Genomic DNA, 18781 nt, shown 5'->3' on the forward strand with positions numbered 1-18781 from the left:
ATTGCAGGCCGACACCTGAAATTCGGCAAGGCAAGGCAAAAAAAAAAAAAAAACTTACCTTGAATTGAGGTAAAAAAAAAAACAACAAAAAGATGCCGTTTCATCGGTAGAAAACCCCGCATTTTTATTGCGTAAGCACACATTCTGTGGGCACGTACGTATAAAGTTTATTCATCGTCGTCCGCAATGTTGCTGTCCTCTTTGCTGAGTTGATCCCAGAGGGCATCATCCTCACTTCAGTCCATCGTGTTTGAATACAACACTTTTACAAAGCTCTAATGATTGTTTCATCTGGAATTTCGCTCCACACCGCCGTTATCCAGTCCGCCAGCTGGCCGAGCGAAGCACGTTTGATGTGCCCAGTTGGGGTGAGCTGATGTTCTTCCAGTGTAGGCCAGTCGGTATAGTGCTTGCAGAGCCTATCTTTAAGGTGGCGGTCTCACTCCGGCGGCACGAACACATCGCTTTTGTCGCTTTTCCAGCTGACGCAACGGCCGTTCTTGTTCTTGCTCTTGTTCGTTATATAGTCGACTTATACATCATTGAAAAGCTCGAATATATTTCAGATATAGCTATTAAAAACAAATCAACCTTAGTATTTGGGGATGGATAGCCAAGAATAACTGCTAGTCACACAATTTTGGCTGACTGTGCCTCAGCAGTGACCATTTTTTGCAAAATCTGCTACAGTTGCAGCACTGTTCTTTGCGCAGCATTTCAAGACATATTTTCCTATTTCCTCAACATAGCAAATTAATGTTGGACTTCTACTTTATTGTTGCTTAGCTTTTGAAAACAGCCAAATTTAGTAACTTTCGCTGCAGACTGTTCGGTAACTATTTGCTGGAGAAAGTTCATTTTCGGGGCGTTTGTAGAGATTAAAATTTTCCAACTGAATGATACATTTCATCGGCGTATGCGTGCTACTCTTTTAATTATATTGATCAAAATTGGGCAATATTCTCAATATTAGGACCCACCTTGGCCCATTTTTGTGGAAAGCTACTGAATATCTGTGGCTGAATTTGTGCGTAGGGAAACTAGAGCCCCTGATATAGTTCCTCAATGTAACATTTTTTAAATAAGGCAAACAGAAATGCGAAATGAAGCTCGTAAATTGTCCTGATTTATGGTGCCACAGACTTCAACGAAACTGGAGTAATCTTCAAAAAACACTGAAATCTGCGCATTTTTAGCTTAAAATATAGCAGTTACGGTTATCTGATATAAATATACACACGAATCACACACAAATACTGCAGGAATACTGAGAAATCTACATTATTCCTATCATTACAACAAAAATCTTCCTCTGGCACCACCTAGATGGAGCCCCACCATGGTGGTCTAGTGGTTATGGCGCTCGACTGCTGACCCGAAGGTCGCGGGATCGGATCTCGGCCGCGGCGGCTGCATTTTCCATGGAGGCGAAAATGTTTGAGGCCCGTGTACTTAGATTTAGGTGCACGTTAACCCCTTAAGTGCTTTGGACGAGCAGAGCTTGTCCTAGGGGAATAGGTACTTCCCTTTAGCGTTCAGGACGAGAAGCGCTTGTCTACAGCTTAGATTGCATGTAATCCACCAGATGGCAGCATTTACTTGACAATTAATATTTTTCCTGCACAAAGAGCACGGCTTTTGTATGAAAAGGAGGCTTGCGGTGGCGGCGACCCATGCATAGCTGGCTCGTCAACACGAAAAAGAAGCTTTTCATTTTCGTCATCTTCTGCAAGTGATGATGATTCGGATACAGATGTTTATCTTGTGTCCGGAAGTGAATACAGCGATGGCGGTGAATTGAGCAACTCCTCCGGTGATGATGAAGACCGCTCAGAAGCGAACGTCGCGAGTGCTTGCCAGTGGATCCTGCTTGATGTGGACAATCCTCCTATGAAGCCTCCTCGCTTTCCATTCTTGGCCATTCCAGGCAAGACTTTCAACTTGTCTTCGCCAGATGACCTTATGGAATATATTCAGCAGTTTCTGGACGATGCACTCATATCACTAGTGGTAGACGAAACCAATCTCAAAGCGGCTGAATGCAAAGCAGCTGGTTTCCTATGTATTGTCCAGAAATCAGCTTTATTGTGTTGATTTAACTAAGTACGTGGTACAAATATTTTTTCAACATCGACTAGGTACTTTTTAGTACAATCAGATTTGAAATCAGCAATAAAAAAATAGGCACTTTTAGTTGGGAAATTAAAAAAAAAAAATAAAGCACTTAAGGGGTTAAAGAACCCCAGGTGGTCGAAATTTCCTTTGCCCTCCACTACGGCATCTCTCATAATCATATTGTGGTTTTGGGACGTTAAACCCCAGATATTAATTAATTAACCGCCTAGATGGACAAAACAAAAGCGCTGAATTTGAAAGCTCGGAGTGTGGCGTGCGAAAACATTTATGTCAGGGGAATGTCTTTTCTTTTTGCCTCCCCTTTCCATCTCTTTTACTGCTTAGCGAGAGAGCGTTGGGAGCAGGGGTATGCACGTTGTCAACGAAGGCTCCTTGGACACCGCGATAATCTCCCCTGGGCTGTTTTTAATATGCGTGACCCCCTAAAGAGGCACTGCTGAGGGTACTCTCGTGCAACAGTTCAGATAGGAGGTGATCATTCTCTGTTGAAAATACCCTCCAAGGATGGGGTGAATGTCTTCAGGTCAAAAGAAAGGCCGATTTCTCAAGACGTGCCACGTGTGTGTATGCATTTGTTTGTGGCTGCTGTGTTTGAGGCCCCTCTTGGGCTACCCCAAAAAAGCGAGAGGTGTGCGACTACAGACAAAAGAAAGCAGACGAACAGACAGTGTGCATGCAATACGAGCAAACTGAGCACACGTGTGGGTGAAGTATGTTGTGAATATCACCTCATTTCTTTTTTTTTTTGCTTTTTTTTGCAATCAAGCGTATAGCTTTTCAGAAGTGTGGCTAGGTGGGCTAGTTGGTATGAATCCATCCCAATAAACAGTGTAATTACGAGACGAGGCACACTAAAGGCATGACAAAAACAGAGTTTTGTACTTGCTGCATATTTATTTCTGTCATTGCTAATTAAACTAACTAAACTAACAATTAAACACAATTAAGCAGTGTACCTCCTCCTCAGTCAAATGTAGACTGCTCAAATGTCTTTTGTGCTGGCTTCCCTTTTCTGCACCTCCAGCATTCGGGCCGCGCAAAACAACGGCGCGGCAAGAGTGTGTGTCGCGAAAGTGACCCATCACGTCAAACCGCGCTTGCTTTGCTGTGAACTTGCTAGATTAGGCTACAAGCGGAAGTTTGGCATGATACACTCGCTCTGAACCACTGTGTATGGTATACCTTAACAGAAAGGAAGGATTATGCAAGAAACATGGCACATTGACAGCGACGACACCAGTGCAAACTTGTAAGTGTTTTGTTTACATCTTAGGCGAGTGAATATAGTATAGGACACAGAGAGGGCAATAACCAGAAATGAGGTACCCCACATGCGCAGAGCAAACTGGAAAAGGGAGATGGATGATTAAAACCCATACTTACACACATTGCATCTAAAAACGCAGATTCACTTTTATAAATAGCAAACGAGGGGGTGGTTATACAATCACTACTGCTTCTATCAATATGAAAAGCCTCAATCAGTTCACGGCTGTGTTGTCTTTGCTCCTGTTTAAGATCTTTGTTTCCTTCAGTTTCACTTCGCATTTTTTATTTTCATTCGCCCCGCAGGCTTTGCAATGATGTGGTGTGAGAGTGCCTGTGCAATTTTGTAATGCCCATTTATGGTTCTCAAGACGATCATTTATGCATCAGCCAATTTGGCCGATGTATGACTTCCCACATGTCAGCGGTATCCCATAGACCTATGTTGTCGTCTCTGTCTGTGTGCTGTGTTTCTTGTGCAACCCTTACTTTCTGAAAGAATGTACCAACTAGCCCCTAAACGTGTGCTACTAGATACCTTAACAGGTTATGCATTGCACTGTTTAGCTGTAGGATGCGGGTTCAATTTCCACCTACGACAGGCGCATTTCCATGGCAGCAAAGTTTATTAACAGCCGTGTATATATTCCTGTGCACTCCAAGTGTTCAGGAGTCCCCGATTACGATGTTCTTCATAATTACATCAAACTCGCTCCAAGAAGATGTGGGCACTTTTGAATTCTTCATTTGGAATCGGCTGTGAATATCCATCATTGGTTTCAATAAACCCCAAAGCCGAACAACAATTGGTGCATCGCTGACTGCAAGAGCACAGCGCGGGCTTTTGCAGATTTCAACCTGAAACAATGAAGCGAATCAACATGAACTTGCAAGGCACGGTGTAAGAAAAAGTGTTTGCTGCAGGGATAGCACGGCGGTGTCAGAATTTTTTTTTAGTGGGGAGCACTCACAACAAGTGAGTTCTTTCAGGGGCGCAGCGAGGTGGGGAGCTTACATGTTGTGTTTTGGCAGGGGAGGGGGGAGTGCCGCCGTTCCCCCGCTTTTGAGGGATAGATGTAATGAGAGACCAGAACAGTACACGAAGATAAATACCAGAGTCCTTCAATACTTTTCCTGGTCATGAAGCTTCTGCGAAAGTTTGATATAGGGACAGGAGCAGCCGCTAGGGGCGCCCTCGCCCGTGCGTGGGCATCGGAGCGGCACCGGCGCTGAAGTTGTACGGCGCGCGTCGGAACTGCAAAACGTGATTGAAAGTACCCGTGAACGTTTAATACGTCTTCAGAGTGATGTTACCCTCACGGAAATTCAGGGAATGTCTAATACAGTGCAATTTAGCGTCGAATGAGGCCTTGAAGCTAGAAATTCGATGGCAACAAACGCATGCTGCTTCCACTGTGCACGATATACTACTGCTATAAACGCAGGATTTTTTTTTCCTGATGAATCTAGGGGAACTTTGTGGATACAGAGTCCTTCAAGGACTCTGGCGGATCTTCACGCGTCGTGGAAACGCAGTGGTTGCAACTTTTGATCGGGCATATCAAATCTTTGTATACGAATACGGTTGTATACGAATATACAGTCCAGCCCATTTATAACGAACCTGAGCGTGACGCGGCGTCCGTTCGTTGTATCCCGAAGTTCGTAATAAATGAAAAAACAGCTTTTAAAAAGTTACAAGTGAAAACCCAAAATTTATTTTTTCGCAAAAAAGTCCGTGATGCACGTCTGCTTCGAGAGTGCCGATGCGATAAGGGTGGTCTCCAGTTTATTTAAAGCGGCAGCATGCTCCTCGCCGAGGCCCTTGGCATAGACAAGTTGCCTGAGGCTATCTATGTAGCCAATTGCTACAGGCACGCTTGTGGGCACTGGCTCCAACGTTTCATCGTCGTCGTCATCTGATTCCTCCGAGTCGCTCTTGCCGCGCACTTCATTGACAATGCCCTCATCCGTGCACGGTTCCGCGGTGTCAGCATCATCATCGGCCATAACGAAATCATCCCAGCAGATGTCCCGCCCTCCCATGTCGGAGTCGACAACACGCTGCCACAAATCGCCGCCGGAGTGGTCCTCTTCGGAAGCTTCAGGGTCGGCATCAGCTTCGACGTCGGCGAAGCCGGCCTTGCGGAAACAGTTTTGCACACATGTAGCCGTTACCTTCACCCACGAAGCCTTTACCATCTCCAGGGCCGAGTACAGCGACACCCGAAGCGGCAGGTTGGCTGCCGGCCGGTCAACAGCTATGAGCATGCGCTCCACAACGCGGCGCCTATAATAAGTCTTAAACGCGCGGATTATGCCTAAGTCAAGCGGTTGCACTTTCGACGTTGTGTTGGGCGGCAGGAAAAGCAGGGTCACTGCCGTGAGAGAGGCTTGTACGTGGTGCGCAGAGCAATTGTCGACCACAAGCAGCACACGCCTGCCTTGCTTGTGCATGTCGCGGTCTAACTCGCTCAGCCTATCTGCGAATAAATCGCGCGTCATCCACGCTTTAGCACTATGCCTGTAACGCACAGGCACATGGCCCCGAAAGCAACGCGGCTTCTTTGACTTGCCGATTACAAAGGGCACGCGCCGGTCGCTGCCATCCATGTTAGTGCACAAAAGCGCTGTGACGCGCACTTTACTGTGCTTGCCACCAGCACATGTGTCGCCTTTCATGGCGTGCGTTTTTCCTGGCAGCATCTGGTAGAATAACGCAGTTTCGTCTGCGTTATAGACGTCTCGCTCCGCATAGCTTAAAATAGTGTCTCGATTTGCTTCAAGCCACGAGGCAACGTCTTGGTCGCTGGCCGAGGCCGCCTCACCGACAATCGATTTAAAAACAATGCCATGACGCACCTTGAACCGATGTAGCCAGCCATTTCCTGGGCAGAAGTCGGGAAAATCCAACAGAAATGCGAAGTCTTTCGCTTTGGCCAGCATCATAGGACCACTTATCGGAATGTTCCGAGCCCGCGCGTCGACGAACCATTTCAGAAGCGCTTCCTCCACGTCCGCGTAGGTGGCCCTCTGCAGGCGCTTTCTGTCCGTCGAGTTGGCATCGGCACTGATTATCTTGTCCTTGTTCTTTAGAATCGTTGATATCGTTGACTTGGACACGCCGTACTTCTTAACCAGCTCGCAGTTTTTAGCGCCTTGAGCTCGCTCGTTTAGAATGGCTCGCTTGGTAGAAATGTCCAGCGCTTTTCGCTTCTTTCCATCTGTTTGCGCGGAGGGCTTCCCGTCCACCATCCTGACACACACGCACACCAACAGCGAGCAAGACGCGCACGTGCGACACACAAGCAAGTAAGCATAGAACGGCTCTGCGCCCTGTCTGAGCTCGTTTCTACCCAGAAAAAGAAACTTCGGAATTCGAGCCGGCGTGGACAGGCGGAGGAGTTGCGATAAAGGTGGAAGAGAGGAGAACGGCGTTGGGATAGAGTCACTGTACTTGGGAGAGTGGCCTACGCGCGCAGCGGTCAGAGAATCTCATTGGGGCGCCGGTTCGCGGAAGGGTGAAAACGGCTGTCACACGGGACGGATCATGAAAAGTTGAACTTGCGGCCCCACCGACTTCGATAATTTGCACTTCGTTCCGTGTAAGCCATTTTTACCCTTCCGCACGCGTGCAGGGCATGCTGAATGGAGTGCAAAATGAGCGAGAACACGGAACGAATCGCGAATTATCGAAGTCGGTGAGCACCCCGCACCCACTGGCGATGCGGGGTGCTCGGAGCAGCAGGGGGACAAAGGACAGAGGGGTGCGTTACAAAAAACTGTCGGGGAGAACGACAATGAGAAGCCTGCGGAGGCAGGATCGGCGTTTGGCTCGCCGATGGCTTATTGGTGGTCTGGCTCACCGATGGCTTATAGGTGGTCGAAAGGGGTGTCTCCACAGTCGCCGGCCGACTCCGTTCGCTGTAACCGATCGGCAGGGTTCAAAGGCGTTCGTTGTAAGTGTGATTTTGTGCCATTGAACTAATGTATATTTCCACGGTCACGCGGGTACCGTTCGTTTTAAGACGAAGTTCGTTTTAAGTGGGGCCGTTATATGTGGGCTCGACTGTATCGCAATATAGCCTCGTATTTAAAGAACTAAGAGCCAGTTTGAACGAATCAGTTCTTTGAAAATTGACGATGATCAAGGGAGAGTTCACAGGGCTTTCCCCAGGTTTTCATGTTTTATTTCGCGTTTATTTATCACTACAGTGCCGTGCCACATTTAAACTTCGGTTGCTCATGCAGTACTGTGTAGTTTTCCCAATCCTTCTTTTCTGTTTTTACTGTCAAGGCGAAAGCCTTACATGCCTCATCAAACGCAAAAATTGATTGTCGGTGTCCCATGTCGGCGGCGTCAACATGTGACGCAAAAAATTACCATTTCGTGATAATGTATTTATTGCGCTCTTCAGTTGCGACTTCCGCTAAATTATTTTTCTTTATTTCCGGCATTCGTAAGCGTCTCGGTCTTCATCAGGTGTTGATTACATATACATTTAGCACGTCAGAACCAGGATTATTACGCACGTCGATTAAGAACTGTTTATTGATCCATCAGATTCAAACCCTATGAGATCACCAGCACTCAAAACCAAATGTTTTTATTTAGTACAGGCGTTTGCACTAATACACATGCACAACACATATCTTGTGTGTATATTAAACGTTTTAAAGAGGTCATTCACTCGCATGACAAAGGTGCGCCTCTCTTGCACTGTCACCCTAGCAAGCTTCAGCTGGTAGCGCTGAAGTTGCTGTTCCAAGCAACGGACGTGTGCTTTCAGTTTTTGAAGCTGCGAGGAACTGCATATAGCTCTGTCTGTTTCGCATGCTATCTCTACGTTTTTGTTGATGTCAGTGCCTGTGTAAAAGAAAACGGCAAACATTGCACTCCTCGAACTCATGTTTTACAAGCATGCACTGAGTAAGTGTGCGTCAAGGCGGTCAATATGCTCACCTTCATTAGCTGCGTTATTCTCCACAGTAGCTGTGTCAGAGGGGCTCGTGCACAGTGTAGGTGCAGCCTCAACAGTCTCCACATTTGGTGAAAGTTCCAGACGACGCTTAGAAAGCGTTTGCTGTCTAGGCAGGCGAGCTCTGGACATTTTCGCGCTTGACAAATACGCCAGGAGGCCATCGAAAATCCTCGGCACAGCGTCACGCAGGAGTTTCGGAACGTCGCGCTGCGACGTCACGACAGCACCTTCGATTATCCACTGGTCCACGCGAACGATGTCACTCTCATCAAAGTGCTCTTCAGAAACGCGTACATGTGGGGAATCGAATGTGAAACCACGAGTTCCTTGTTGCGGTATGGCGCACTTCCACTTTTCCTGCCGTTCGGTGTCTCGAGGAAGCGAGAACATCGACACTTTTTCGTCGTTTCCTTTGTATCCGGATCGACATCCGGGTACGCAGCAGGTACGTGCCATCCTTCCCGACCTTCAGGCACTACACACTAGCCACATGAAAAGACTTACGGCGAAAAGGACGCGCTAACGCGCGACAATATTTCGCAGTGACACCGGCAGCCACGTCTGCTGCCGTCGGCACGATGCCAACGGACTGGACACAGCACCGCCCCGCAGCCTCCGCCTGCAGCGCACAAAGCTCCCTCATAGAGTTATGGTGCAGCTCCATGACCAGGAGAATATTGAAGGACTCTGTAAATACCCTCGCGGGAAGCGCCAAGTCGACTAAAGAGGTGCACCACGCAACCTGAGGTGCTATACCACGCAGTTGACGTTCTGGTTTTCTTCACTGCCAATGTAGCACACCATGCAACAAGGTGCTCCCGTGGTTACCCTGCATCCGCCCCTGCTTCTATCGCGCACACACTTAGACAACTTGAGGCCACAGCCTAGGAACTGCGAGCTCACTGGACGTAATTCTCGGATTCATTTCTCTTGCTGTCAATTATTGAACTTTAAGGCAAACTACGTTCCACGCTGGCGACACACTCTTTCTGTCTGTCCAGTATATTTGATCTTGCACACTTCACACCTAAATTTATATGCCTGTTTGTTCGAATCACATTTAATATCCTCCTTAATTTTATATAGAAAGTGTGGATGGTAACCTTAGGCCGGCACACTTCTCATGGAGATTCTCCGAATGGTCTGCATGCCCTCTGGCACTCATATTTGCCTTTTTCCACCCTAATTAGTAAGTCTCCCAAGTTCTTTTTTTATTTCTTCAGTAAACCAGCTCAGGCAAGGTTTCATAAACGGCAGATAGCATAGGCATGCACACGAGAGGGGCAGACAGGCCTCCCTCTGTTCATCTCAACGGGGGCACCAATTACTCATTCGGACCTTTCACATCATCTCTCAATGCGCAGGGTTATGGCTACACATCTTTCTTGACGATGATGGCACCAAGGATGTTGGATCCAAAGAACTGTTTACTTCCCTCCTTTACCCCAGAAAGGTGGGGACCAATGGCAGGCCTTTGTGGGAAGCCCATCATTGCTTCATTTTCGTTTTTGCATTCGTTGCGGAGCTTATTTTCTTTCCTACCGGACCAACGGAGGGAAAAGGGGGGGGGTCAAACTTGCTCCCTTGGCGCGTACACCAGCAGCCCCACTTATTAGCAGGCCTAACCGCTGCAGTGAAGCTTGTATAAACTTATTCCACGTTTTGATCGCTGCGGTACACTACGATATATTGTGTGTGCCACCACCATTGATGCACAGTACGGCTTCCAGACCCCAACCCACACACACGTGCAATAACTTTTTCTTGTGAGAGTTGATACTTGCTGAATGACATGTGCAAAGCCCAATAAACATAGCACAATACTCTAAAAGAAAGGCTATAGGAGGCACACATGAGGAGAAAGAAAGACACCCCAAACCTTGCAGAAATGGGAACGCTACTCCACTGCTTTCAAGGCTTTGAAATACTCTCAACCACAGATTAGTACCCCGGAATATTTATTTACAGTAGATTCTTGTTATCGTAACCTGAAGGGACCAGGAAAACGGGTTCTGTTTAACAGGAGTCCCATTTACTGAGAGATAAACAGAGGTGCAGAATCCAGGTACGAAACCAATATTGTCTGTTCCATTTAAGCAGCAGTTCCATTTCAGAGATTTTCATTTACTGAGAGTCTACTGTATTTACGATACCTACAGCACTTACGTGGGTCATTAGTGTAGGGAGGAGGTATTAACATTGAAATACAAATACATAATAAAATCCAGAATGGTGACATGCCATTAACACTGGCGTGTACATAAAAAAAATACAAATACACAATAAAGCTCCCAAGGGTGACACATTATTAACATTGAAGTGTGTTCAAGTACAACATAAAAAAAAAGATACAAGTAGAAATCGCAAGCGAAAAACAAAAGAAGAAAAAAACTCAAGCGCAGATTCCTACAAGCAAGAAACGAAAGTATAAACAATAACTTTCAAGTTTGCCCAGGCCACGATAAAGTACCGTATTTACTCGAACCTAAGCCGATGTTTTTTCGAAAAAATGATGTGTGGAAGTGAGGGGGTCGGCTTAGATTCGAGTACGATTAAGTTTTCTTTTTTCTGGCCTTGCAAATTTCAGGGATCGGCCAACAATCGAGGGCAGCCTAGATTTGAGTAAATATGGTAAAACTTTGAAGCACAAGTGCAAATGTTTCACGGGACACGGAGACAATTTCTTGAGGTAGTTTGTTCCATTGCTGAATTGTTCGTGGAAAAATGAATATTTAAAAAGCTTAATTCTGGTAGCAAACTTGCGCACTTTTAATGTGGGATCAGTACGGGCAGATATATACGTAGGCTCTATTATGTCGTTTTCTTTGTGAATACCCGTTAAACCAGGGAATATTTTATTTAACAGAGATAAATTTAAAAATTTGCACCTGTCTTGAAGAAGAGGCCATCTTAAAGTATTTTTGATTTTGAAAGACCTTTTGGAAAAGTCGTAATCACCTGTGACGAAACGGGCAGTTCTCAACTGCACACGTTCTAGACCATTGTTCCTTTTGAGCAGCTTCGTTCCCGCTATCCTTTTACACCACATAGTTAATGCTTTGGTGTAAAGGCTAACTGATTACAGCAGCACGTTTCCTCCATATAGGTAGCCACAAGCAGGCGAACGAGAATGAGAAGAATTTGTACTGGCACTTCCTCCGTAGCGCGTGGGCCATACCTTGAAAAAAATATCTAGGTTACGTACATTTGATTATAAAACATTTACACGGCAACAGCCTTACACATCTTTTAAACTGACGATTCGTTTGCTTTTTGCGCCACAGAGTGAAAAGTAAACGAGATATACGATGGCCTTTCTCACAATGACCTAAGTCACACGAATGCAGCAAGATGACCTGCCCAAATGGCCTATAGGTGCCGCAGCTCGTAAAGTGGACGGGGGTGGAGCATCGGACGCGTTATTCGAAGGTCGCAGGTTCGGTCCTTGCCGGCGGCAAGTTATCTTTTCGTCCACTTTACTTTCTTCACATTTATATTCTAATTACTAGAAATAACGTCCCCTATACTTTCCTTGGCATAATTGTCTGTCAGTTCTCATTAATATCAGCTCGTTTGGTGGCATACATATGGCTGAGAACATTGTCTTCCAAAAGACCACGACACGATGTTTCTGATTATGACGCTAAATGCCACTGCAAATTTCCCTCGAAGTCGCTTTACCTCATTCTACATTTTTTTTTATTGTTTCTGTACCACACGCACTATTGCAAAACAGTTACCGCCCTTCATGACATATTGAGCCACAGCTTAGCGTTAACAGATAAGAAACAGCACATACAAGGACGGGTGCATGGCTTACACTGCAGTGAACTGCAACGGTTGCTCCCATCTAGCGCAATAAGAGGCAGTCCTTTTGAATTATGTACCTAAAGCTCACCCAGGGCCGTAACTAGGGGGTCAAGGTGCTGACAATGTCACGTACAAGTTATGCAGGATCTAGTGACTGCAACACTGCAATACTGCAATCCAAAGAGGCAGAAGGTTATGACTGCATTGGAGGCCTCTGATGGCTTTGAGTGAAGTTTGTTAGATAATAGTATTTTGGACATTATTAAAGCACTGCTATTATGTTTTATTCTGCTAGAAATTGCAGCTTGTAAAGGTTATGCTTATTAGTATTGTATTGTGGGTATGGCACATCGCAACAAATGTACTGATGTGTGTGGTTACATTTAATCGTGCCTATTGAGCAAAAAAATGGGTGCATCCTATCCAAAGGTGCTGCTTGAAAACACAGATGGTTCTTTTAATAGGTAATGCCAGGAAGAACAGTGCTGCACAGATGTAGCAAGCCAATTCGAGTGCTATGCTGCATGTGAGCTTTTGACGACACCCAGTTGGGAAAGCTTGGTGCCAGAGGGCCGTGTGCTCACAAATAAGCATAGAGAGGTTCTTGTATTTGCAGCCAGTTGGTGTTCACACACACACGTGTGGCACTACTCGAAAAATAATGGGGAACAAAGAAAATGCAGGGGTGCAACTGATCCGTGTGCAGTGTGCTGCTCAAGGCGCTCTGGGAACGGCCACGGCACAGGGAGGCCATTCTCAAAGAGGCCTCGCAGGCAGGCCGCCAGTTCGTGCGCTTCGTCAACATGCTGATGAACGACACCACCTTCCTGCTGGACGAGTCGCTGGAGAGCCTCAAGCGGCTGCACCAGGCCGCAGCCACTGACTGGGACAGCGTGCCAGTGAGCGAGCAGCAGGGCCGCCGCCGACAGCTGGCCCTGGACGAGCGGCAGTGCCGCTCTTACCTGACCCTGGCCAGGGAGACGGTCGACACACTCCACTACCTTACTGCACACGTGCCCGAGCCCTTCCTGCGACCTGTGAGCATGCTTTCTTTTTTTTTTGTTGTGTCGATGCTGTGTTTATCGAGATTAATTGTTGTACGGAGTGCAGTGTTTTTGGACAGTGGAAGGAAAAATTGTCACACGTCCATTTGTACCATTAAGCTCGACAAGAAATTTCTCAGAAAGAAAGCGTCTTAATTGACAAGGAATTGAGCATCGAGGAATTGAGCAACAACAATTTAAAAAAAATTGTACAGAGCAAAACAAATTTAAACTCAACGTATCACCGACACCACATACTGTAAATGCGTGAAATATTTTTCCTTGGTTTCTTAAATGTTTATAACCCACGGCAGCAGAAAATCACAGCGCTGATGGCAATGCGCAGCGGCGGAGGAAGCTTTTACTGAAGAAGAAAAGGTGGGACAGATTCGTCCCATTATCCCTCAAAGGGTTAACCTACAACTATAGTGGCCATGTACCTTCAAAGGAACAAAGTTGCTCTCGATGATAGCAACCATGCTTTTTTTTTGCAGTGGCTGCAGCAAATGATATTTACATTTTCACTCTGCATGTGCTGGCTGCACACGTGCCTTCAGAGCTGCGTTGTTGCTATATAGGATCACATTTACTGTGGTTTCGCCTGCAGCAGTTGTAGCAAGCGGCATCGCTTTGGATTGGTACACGTTGGATGCATGCATGCTTTCGAAGTTTGGTGGTCACCATACATGATCACGTCGATAGTGACCGCAGTTTTATCCACAGTGGTTGTGGCAGACAGCAAGTTTCCTTTTGACTCTGTGGGTGCTGGCCATGCGTGTACTTTCGGAGCCGCGTTGTTGCTGTTCACGACTGCATCAACCACGGTTTTGTCCTCATTGATTCGTGCAAGCAGCATTGCTTTTGCTTTTACATTCAGTGCGCATTGGCTGCGAATGTACTTTAGGAGTTTAATAGTCACCATCAATGATCTCATAATCATGACTGTGGTTTTGTTCACAGAAGTCGTGGCAGATTACAGTTTCACTTTGACTCTTGCCTTCAAAATTGTGTGGTCGTCATCCACAATCGCAGGATTAGTCATGACAGACTTTCATTGTGTCTCGGTGCAATGAGCGCAGTGTCACAAACACGCAGGAAGTTCTTGAGGCTGAACAGTAATTCTACCACGGCCTGTTTTGTGCACTGAACCGCATCGTGGTGGATGTACATTCTACAGTCGACGACCGATAATTCGGACTCCACGGGGAACGTAAATAAGTCCGAATTATCGAATGTCCGAAAAAACGAATGCGCCAGAAAAAAAATACTTTTATTGACATTTCAAGGTCCCGGTGGCCGAAAAAAGTTGTCAATGCGTTGCTGCCCGCACATCCGCTTACGTGCAACCAAGTCCGCCTGTATCTCCGCCAGTGTGATGTGATCGCTGTACGATGACGAGCTGGTTTCGTTCGTGAAGGCAACGCGTCTGTGCGGCGCACTTAGCGGTCCCACAAAGAGGCAGCATGAATGGCGGCGCGGCGCGTTTGGGTTCTCGCCTATTAAATGCATGCACTACGCATGCAACTGCACCAGGCCACATGCACTATCGAGCAGTTGACTGAAGATGCTTATCGTAAGGCTCGTCAGCGATTGAGCCTTACTGGCGCGCTTGCCACCTGCCGCCATCACGCCTCCGTGCATTTCCACTGCTTATCCGTAAAGACATCGCCGCACGGCGCCGTGATAGCGGCCCCTTTGAATTTCCGGTCCGCTTCACCCCATAACACTTCGGCATCGCGACAAAGCTGACTTTCGGACTCTGCTACTGTCGCAAACAGGTCGACTCGCGAAAGCGCTGGTTCGAACCTACGAGATGATAGATGCGGCAGAGTTGCGGGCTTCAATTATTGCCTTTCGAACCTGCAATTTTGGCGGAAAGTCCGAAAAATCGGACGCCGAAGAGCTTTAGCGTCCGAAATTTCTGACGTTCTTGACCACTGACGTCTATGGGGCTGGTGACAGTGCCGCGAAAGCGTCCGAATTTTCGACCATGTCCGGAAAATCGGGCGTCCGAAAAATCGGCAGTTGAATGTATCTGCCGCCTTTCGTTGTCGTCGGCGCGGCCTTCGGCGCTGGCTGTGAGGGCACCGTTGGCACCATTAAACTCAGATCTTTTGAGACAGCAGAGCGTAAAATAAAGCAAGTCTCAAGATAAAAATGAACGCGCGCGCAGAACGCTTTACCGCAGACGCATTCGACAAAATGGCGGCGATAGCAGCGCAGCGCGGGGATACAGGATCCGGAATGTAGGATGTTCGTGATGTCGATGCGATTTCCCACAGTTGACCAGTGCCTCCAAGATCAGCATTTCCAATTCCAAATCTGAGGCATAAAGTAGCGATCGAAATAGAGCCTCATAGATCCCCAATTAGCTTTCGTTTTGATCTCTGAGGCCATACTTTGTATGGTACGGGTGCCGGAGGAGATAATGGCTGGCGATTCGGCGTGCGCGAGTCTCGGACAGGGTCCGGATTATCGAATGTAGATATCGCAGCTGTCCGAAATATCGGTCGTCTTTACACATTACTTCTATGGGATCATCGGCGGTGCCGCGCGACTGTCCGAATTACCGAGCATGTCCAAATTATCGGTGTCCGATTTATTGGTCGGCGACTGTATCGTATGACAATCTCAGTGGCCATAAAATGGGATGTGTGCGGTAAAGTGGGAGAATGCATGAATATCGCCAACTAGCGCAAGAAAGTCCCAATTAAAGTGGATATTTCCAACACAATCTTTCTTTCTCAAGGGCAGTAAAGCTGTGCATAGTGTTCTGGAAGTGCTGCTGCAGTAAGAAAGTGCATCGTCAGACCAGTGCAGCAGTTAAACAATGACACCGAAGCAGACACAGCACAAGCACTCACTGTCAATTGTAAGTGTAAGGCAAACATGTGGCACACATTGGCATATTTGCACCATGATTACACAAAACCTACCCACACCCAAAACAGAAGCACTGCAACCATACACATGCGAATTACACGCGATGTAAAAAAATTCACCGACGATTACGATACTGCCTAACGCGAATTCTGGGCGCAGTTCGTGTTGGGGCAATGCCAACTGTGTCTGAAGTCCTGGCTATCCGCAGTTGTAGCAATGTAACATTCATTACATATTGCCACGGAAACTGCCAGTGCTCGAGTGCTATGCACACCACACTCTGTGCATTGCAGGCGTCGCGAACCAATCGAAACACCAACAGCTGCATTACAACAAGCGAAGCCAGTGCGCGTGACGAAGGAAGACGGCGAGCCCGTGGCTCGTGACATCAACAAGCTCCGCATTCACTCTCGTCCTCCTTCGCTGTGTCGGTTACGCCGCCGACACTGTTCAATGCAGGAACGGGCGCCTAAGAGCTGTGCTTTAAAAGTTTGTTTCTTCCTGTGTTAAAGGTATGGAGGGGTGGCTGACGCTTTCCTGCTGATGTTCATAGATAATATGTGCTTCAGTTACTTCGTGCGCACACTGATCCATATGCCTGGTAATGATAGCAGTATGTACTACCAAAAAGCAGTGTGCACCCAGAAGCTTAGCAATGGGTATAAAGGTCTGTGCTGGGGCATCTTTCAGCAAAGCACGACATCGTTTCAGGCAGACGTTAACACATCTTCCAGTCTGTCTTTTATAGACTTTACCACAAGAGAAAGAAAGTTTGTGCACAATACCGTGCCACAAGCTGTAGACTAGTGTTTATGCGTTATTGAACAACTGGCCACCTGAAGTGCACCCCTGCCTTTCTCTGAATTAGACGCTCGTACTGTGCCAAGCTTCACACATACTCTACCAAGGTTGGTTGCAATAGTGGAGACCGCGATGTTTCCATCCTCTCGTTCTGCATGGTAGTCTTGTCGCTACAGTCGAACCTGGGTATATCGAACTCGCCAAAAAACGTTTATTAGTTCGATATAGGCCCGCTATAGGATTTGATGACACAAAGGCACATACCAATAAGAAAAGTACTTTATTATTATGGTGGCTTACTTGCGTGTCCTACTTTGGAACAAAATACAGCATAGACCGCTTATAAAGTAGGTCGCGGGAGCCGGGAAAATCCGCATTATAAGCGGTACCGCACTATAACCAAAACGTCACTTTAAAAGCTGATTCATATGCCGGTACTATTGTAAACTCACCTTTAATAAGTCTTTGACAAGGCAACATGCAATAAGGCATTGGAATGCACACCAAGCGAACAAAAATTTATTTTTCAATGGAAAAATGCCGTGATCTTCGTCTGGCGCCGAGCCTTCACTGCATTGTTGCACCATTTCGTCTTCAACGGTGATGATATGCTGGAGAGCTTTCTCGCTCAAGTTCTGCGCGCAGAACAACTTAAGCTTACTGACATAATCGAGAGCATCCCTGGATGAAAGTTCTGGTGTGTGGTCCTCCTCATCGGTATTGTCGTCTGATACTTCGTCACCGCGATTTTGCACAACTGCCACGATTGCCTCGTTCGTGTCTGCTTGTTCGCAGACAATGTCATCACAGTCGTCGTTCACGAAGCCTTCGAAGGTGTCGTCCTGACCAACAATGTTATTTCTCATTAGGTTCGACCACACATCATCCACGTCGACGGCTTCGTCGTCATCGTCGCTCGTCGTATCCCGATCGCCTGCTGCGGTGTTGCGAACGAACCCAGCTTTAGCGAAACACTTGGCGATGGTCGATAGTTTTATGTGCCACCAAGATGCCGTGACCATGTCAATGGCGTTACGCAGATGAACCTTCAGTGGTTGATCTCGCTGAATGTTTATCAGCAGCCTCTCGCATATGCGCCTTTTATAATGCGCCTTCACTGCCGCAATCACGCCTTGGTCCATTGGCTGGCTCTTGTATTTGCGGGCGAGAATTTGAGGCTTACCGCCTTCAGCTTCAAATTTACATGATGCGCACTGCAGTTGTCAAGGACCAAGACGACTTGCCGCTTTTCTGACACGATGTCTTCATCAAATTTTTGAAGCCAGTTCGCAAACAGCTCCCGTGTCATCCAAGACTTGCTGTTTGCTTCGTATGTGACTGGAAGGCACTCCCTTTTATTGAAGCAGCGCGGCCGCGCCGACCTCCCAATCACAAACAAGCACCTCTTGTCACTGCCATCCATATTGGCGTTGAAGAGAACGGTAAAACGCTCCTTCGAAGCCTTTCTACCGGAGCAACGCTCGTGGGGCAGTGCGAGAGTTTGGTTTGGAAGGAGATTATAAAATACACCAGCCTCGTCTGCATTGTATATGTCCCTCTCGGCGTACTTAGACAGCATGGTCTCCATGTTTACATTGAGCCACGCCTGAACAGCCGAGTCATCGACTTCAGCACTCTCCCCGGAGATAACACGACAGCTGATTCCATATCGGTCCTTAAAGCACTGAATCCACCCGTTTAACGGGTTGAAGCCTTCGATTCCCAATAAGGTGGCAAATGACCTGGCTTTCGCTTGCAGCATCGGACCGCTCACAGGCACATTTTGGGTTCGCACCTCGCAAAACCACTTGTACAAAGTGGCGTCCACGTCTTCATATTTTGAAACACGAATCCGCTTTC

General features: G+C 47.1%; 1 protein-coding gene across 2 annotated transcripts in view; it reads left to right on the top strand.

The window, feature by feature from the left end:
• Nucleotides 1-18781, top strand: part of LOC119390936 (ubiquitin conjugation factor E4 B) — a 144331-nt gene that overhangs the window by 111198 nt on the left and 14352 nt on the right. For both annotated transcript variants that reach the window (XM_037658652.2, XM_037658653.2), the window contains one exon: nt 12901-13231. In XM_037658652.2, coding sequence (XP_037514580.1) covers nt 12901-13231 — 331 coding nt within the window. The remainder of the gene's footprint in view (nt 1-12900; nt 13232-18781) is intronic.

This window comes from Rhipicephalus sanguineus, chromosome 4 (assembly GCF_013339695.2).
Source record: "Rhipicephalus sanguineus isolate Rsan-2018 chromosome 4, BIME_Rsan_1.4, whole genome shotgun sequence".
NCBI classification, from domain to species: Eukaryota; Metazoa; Arthropoda; class Arachnida; order Ixodida; family Ixodidae; genus Rhipicephalus; species Rhipicephalus sanguineus.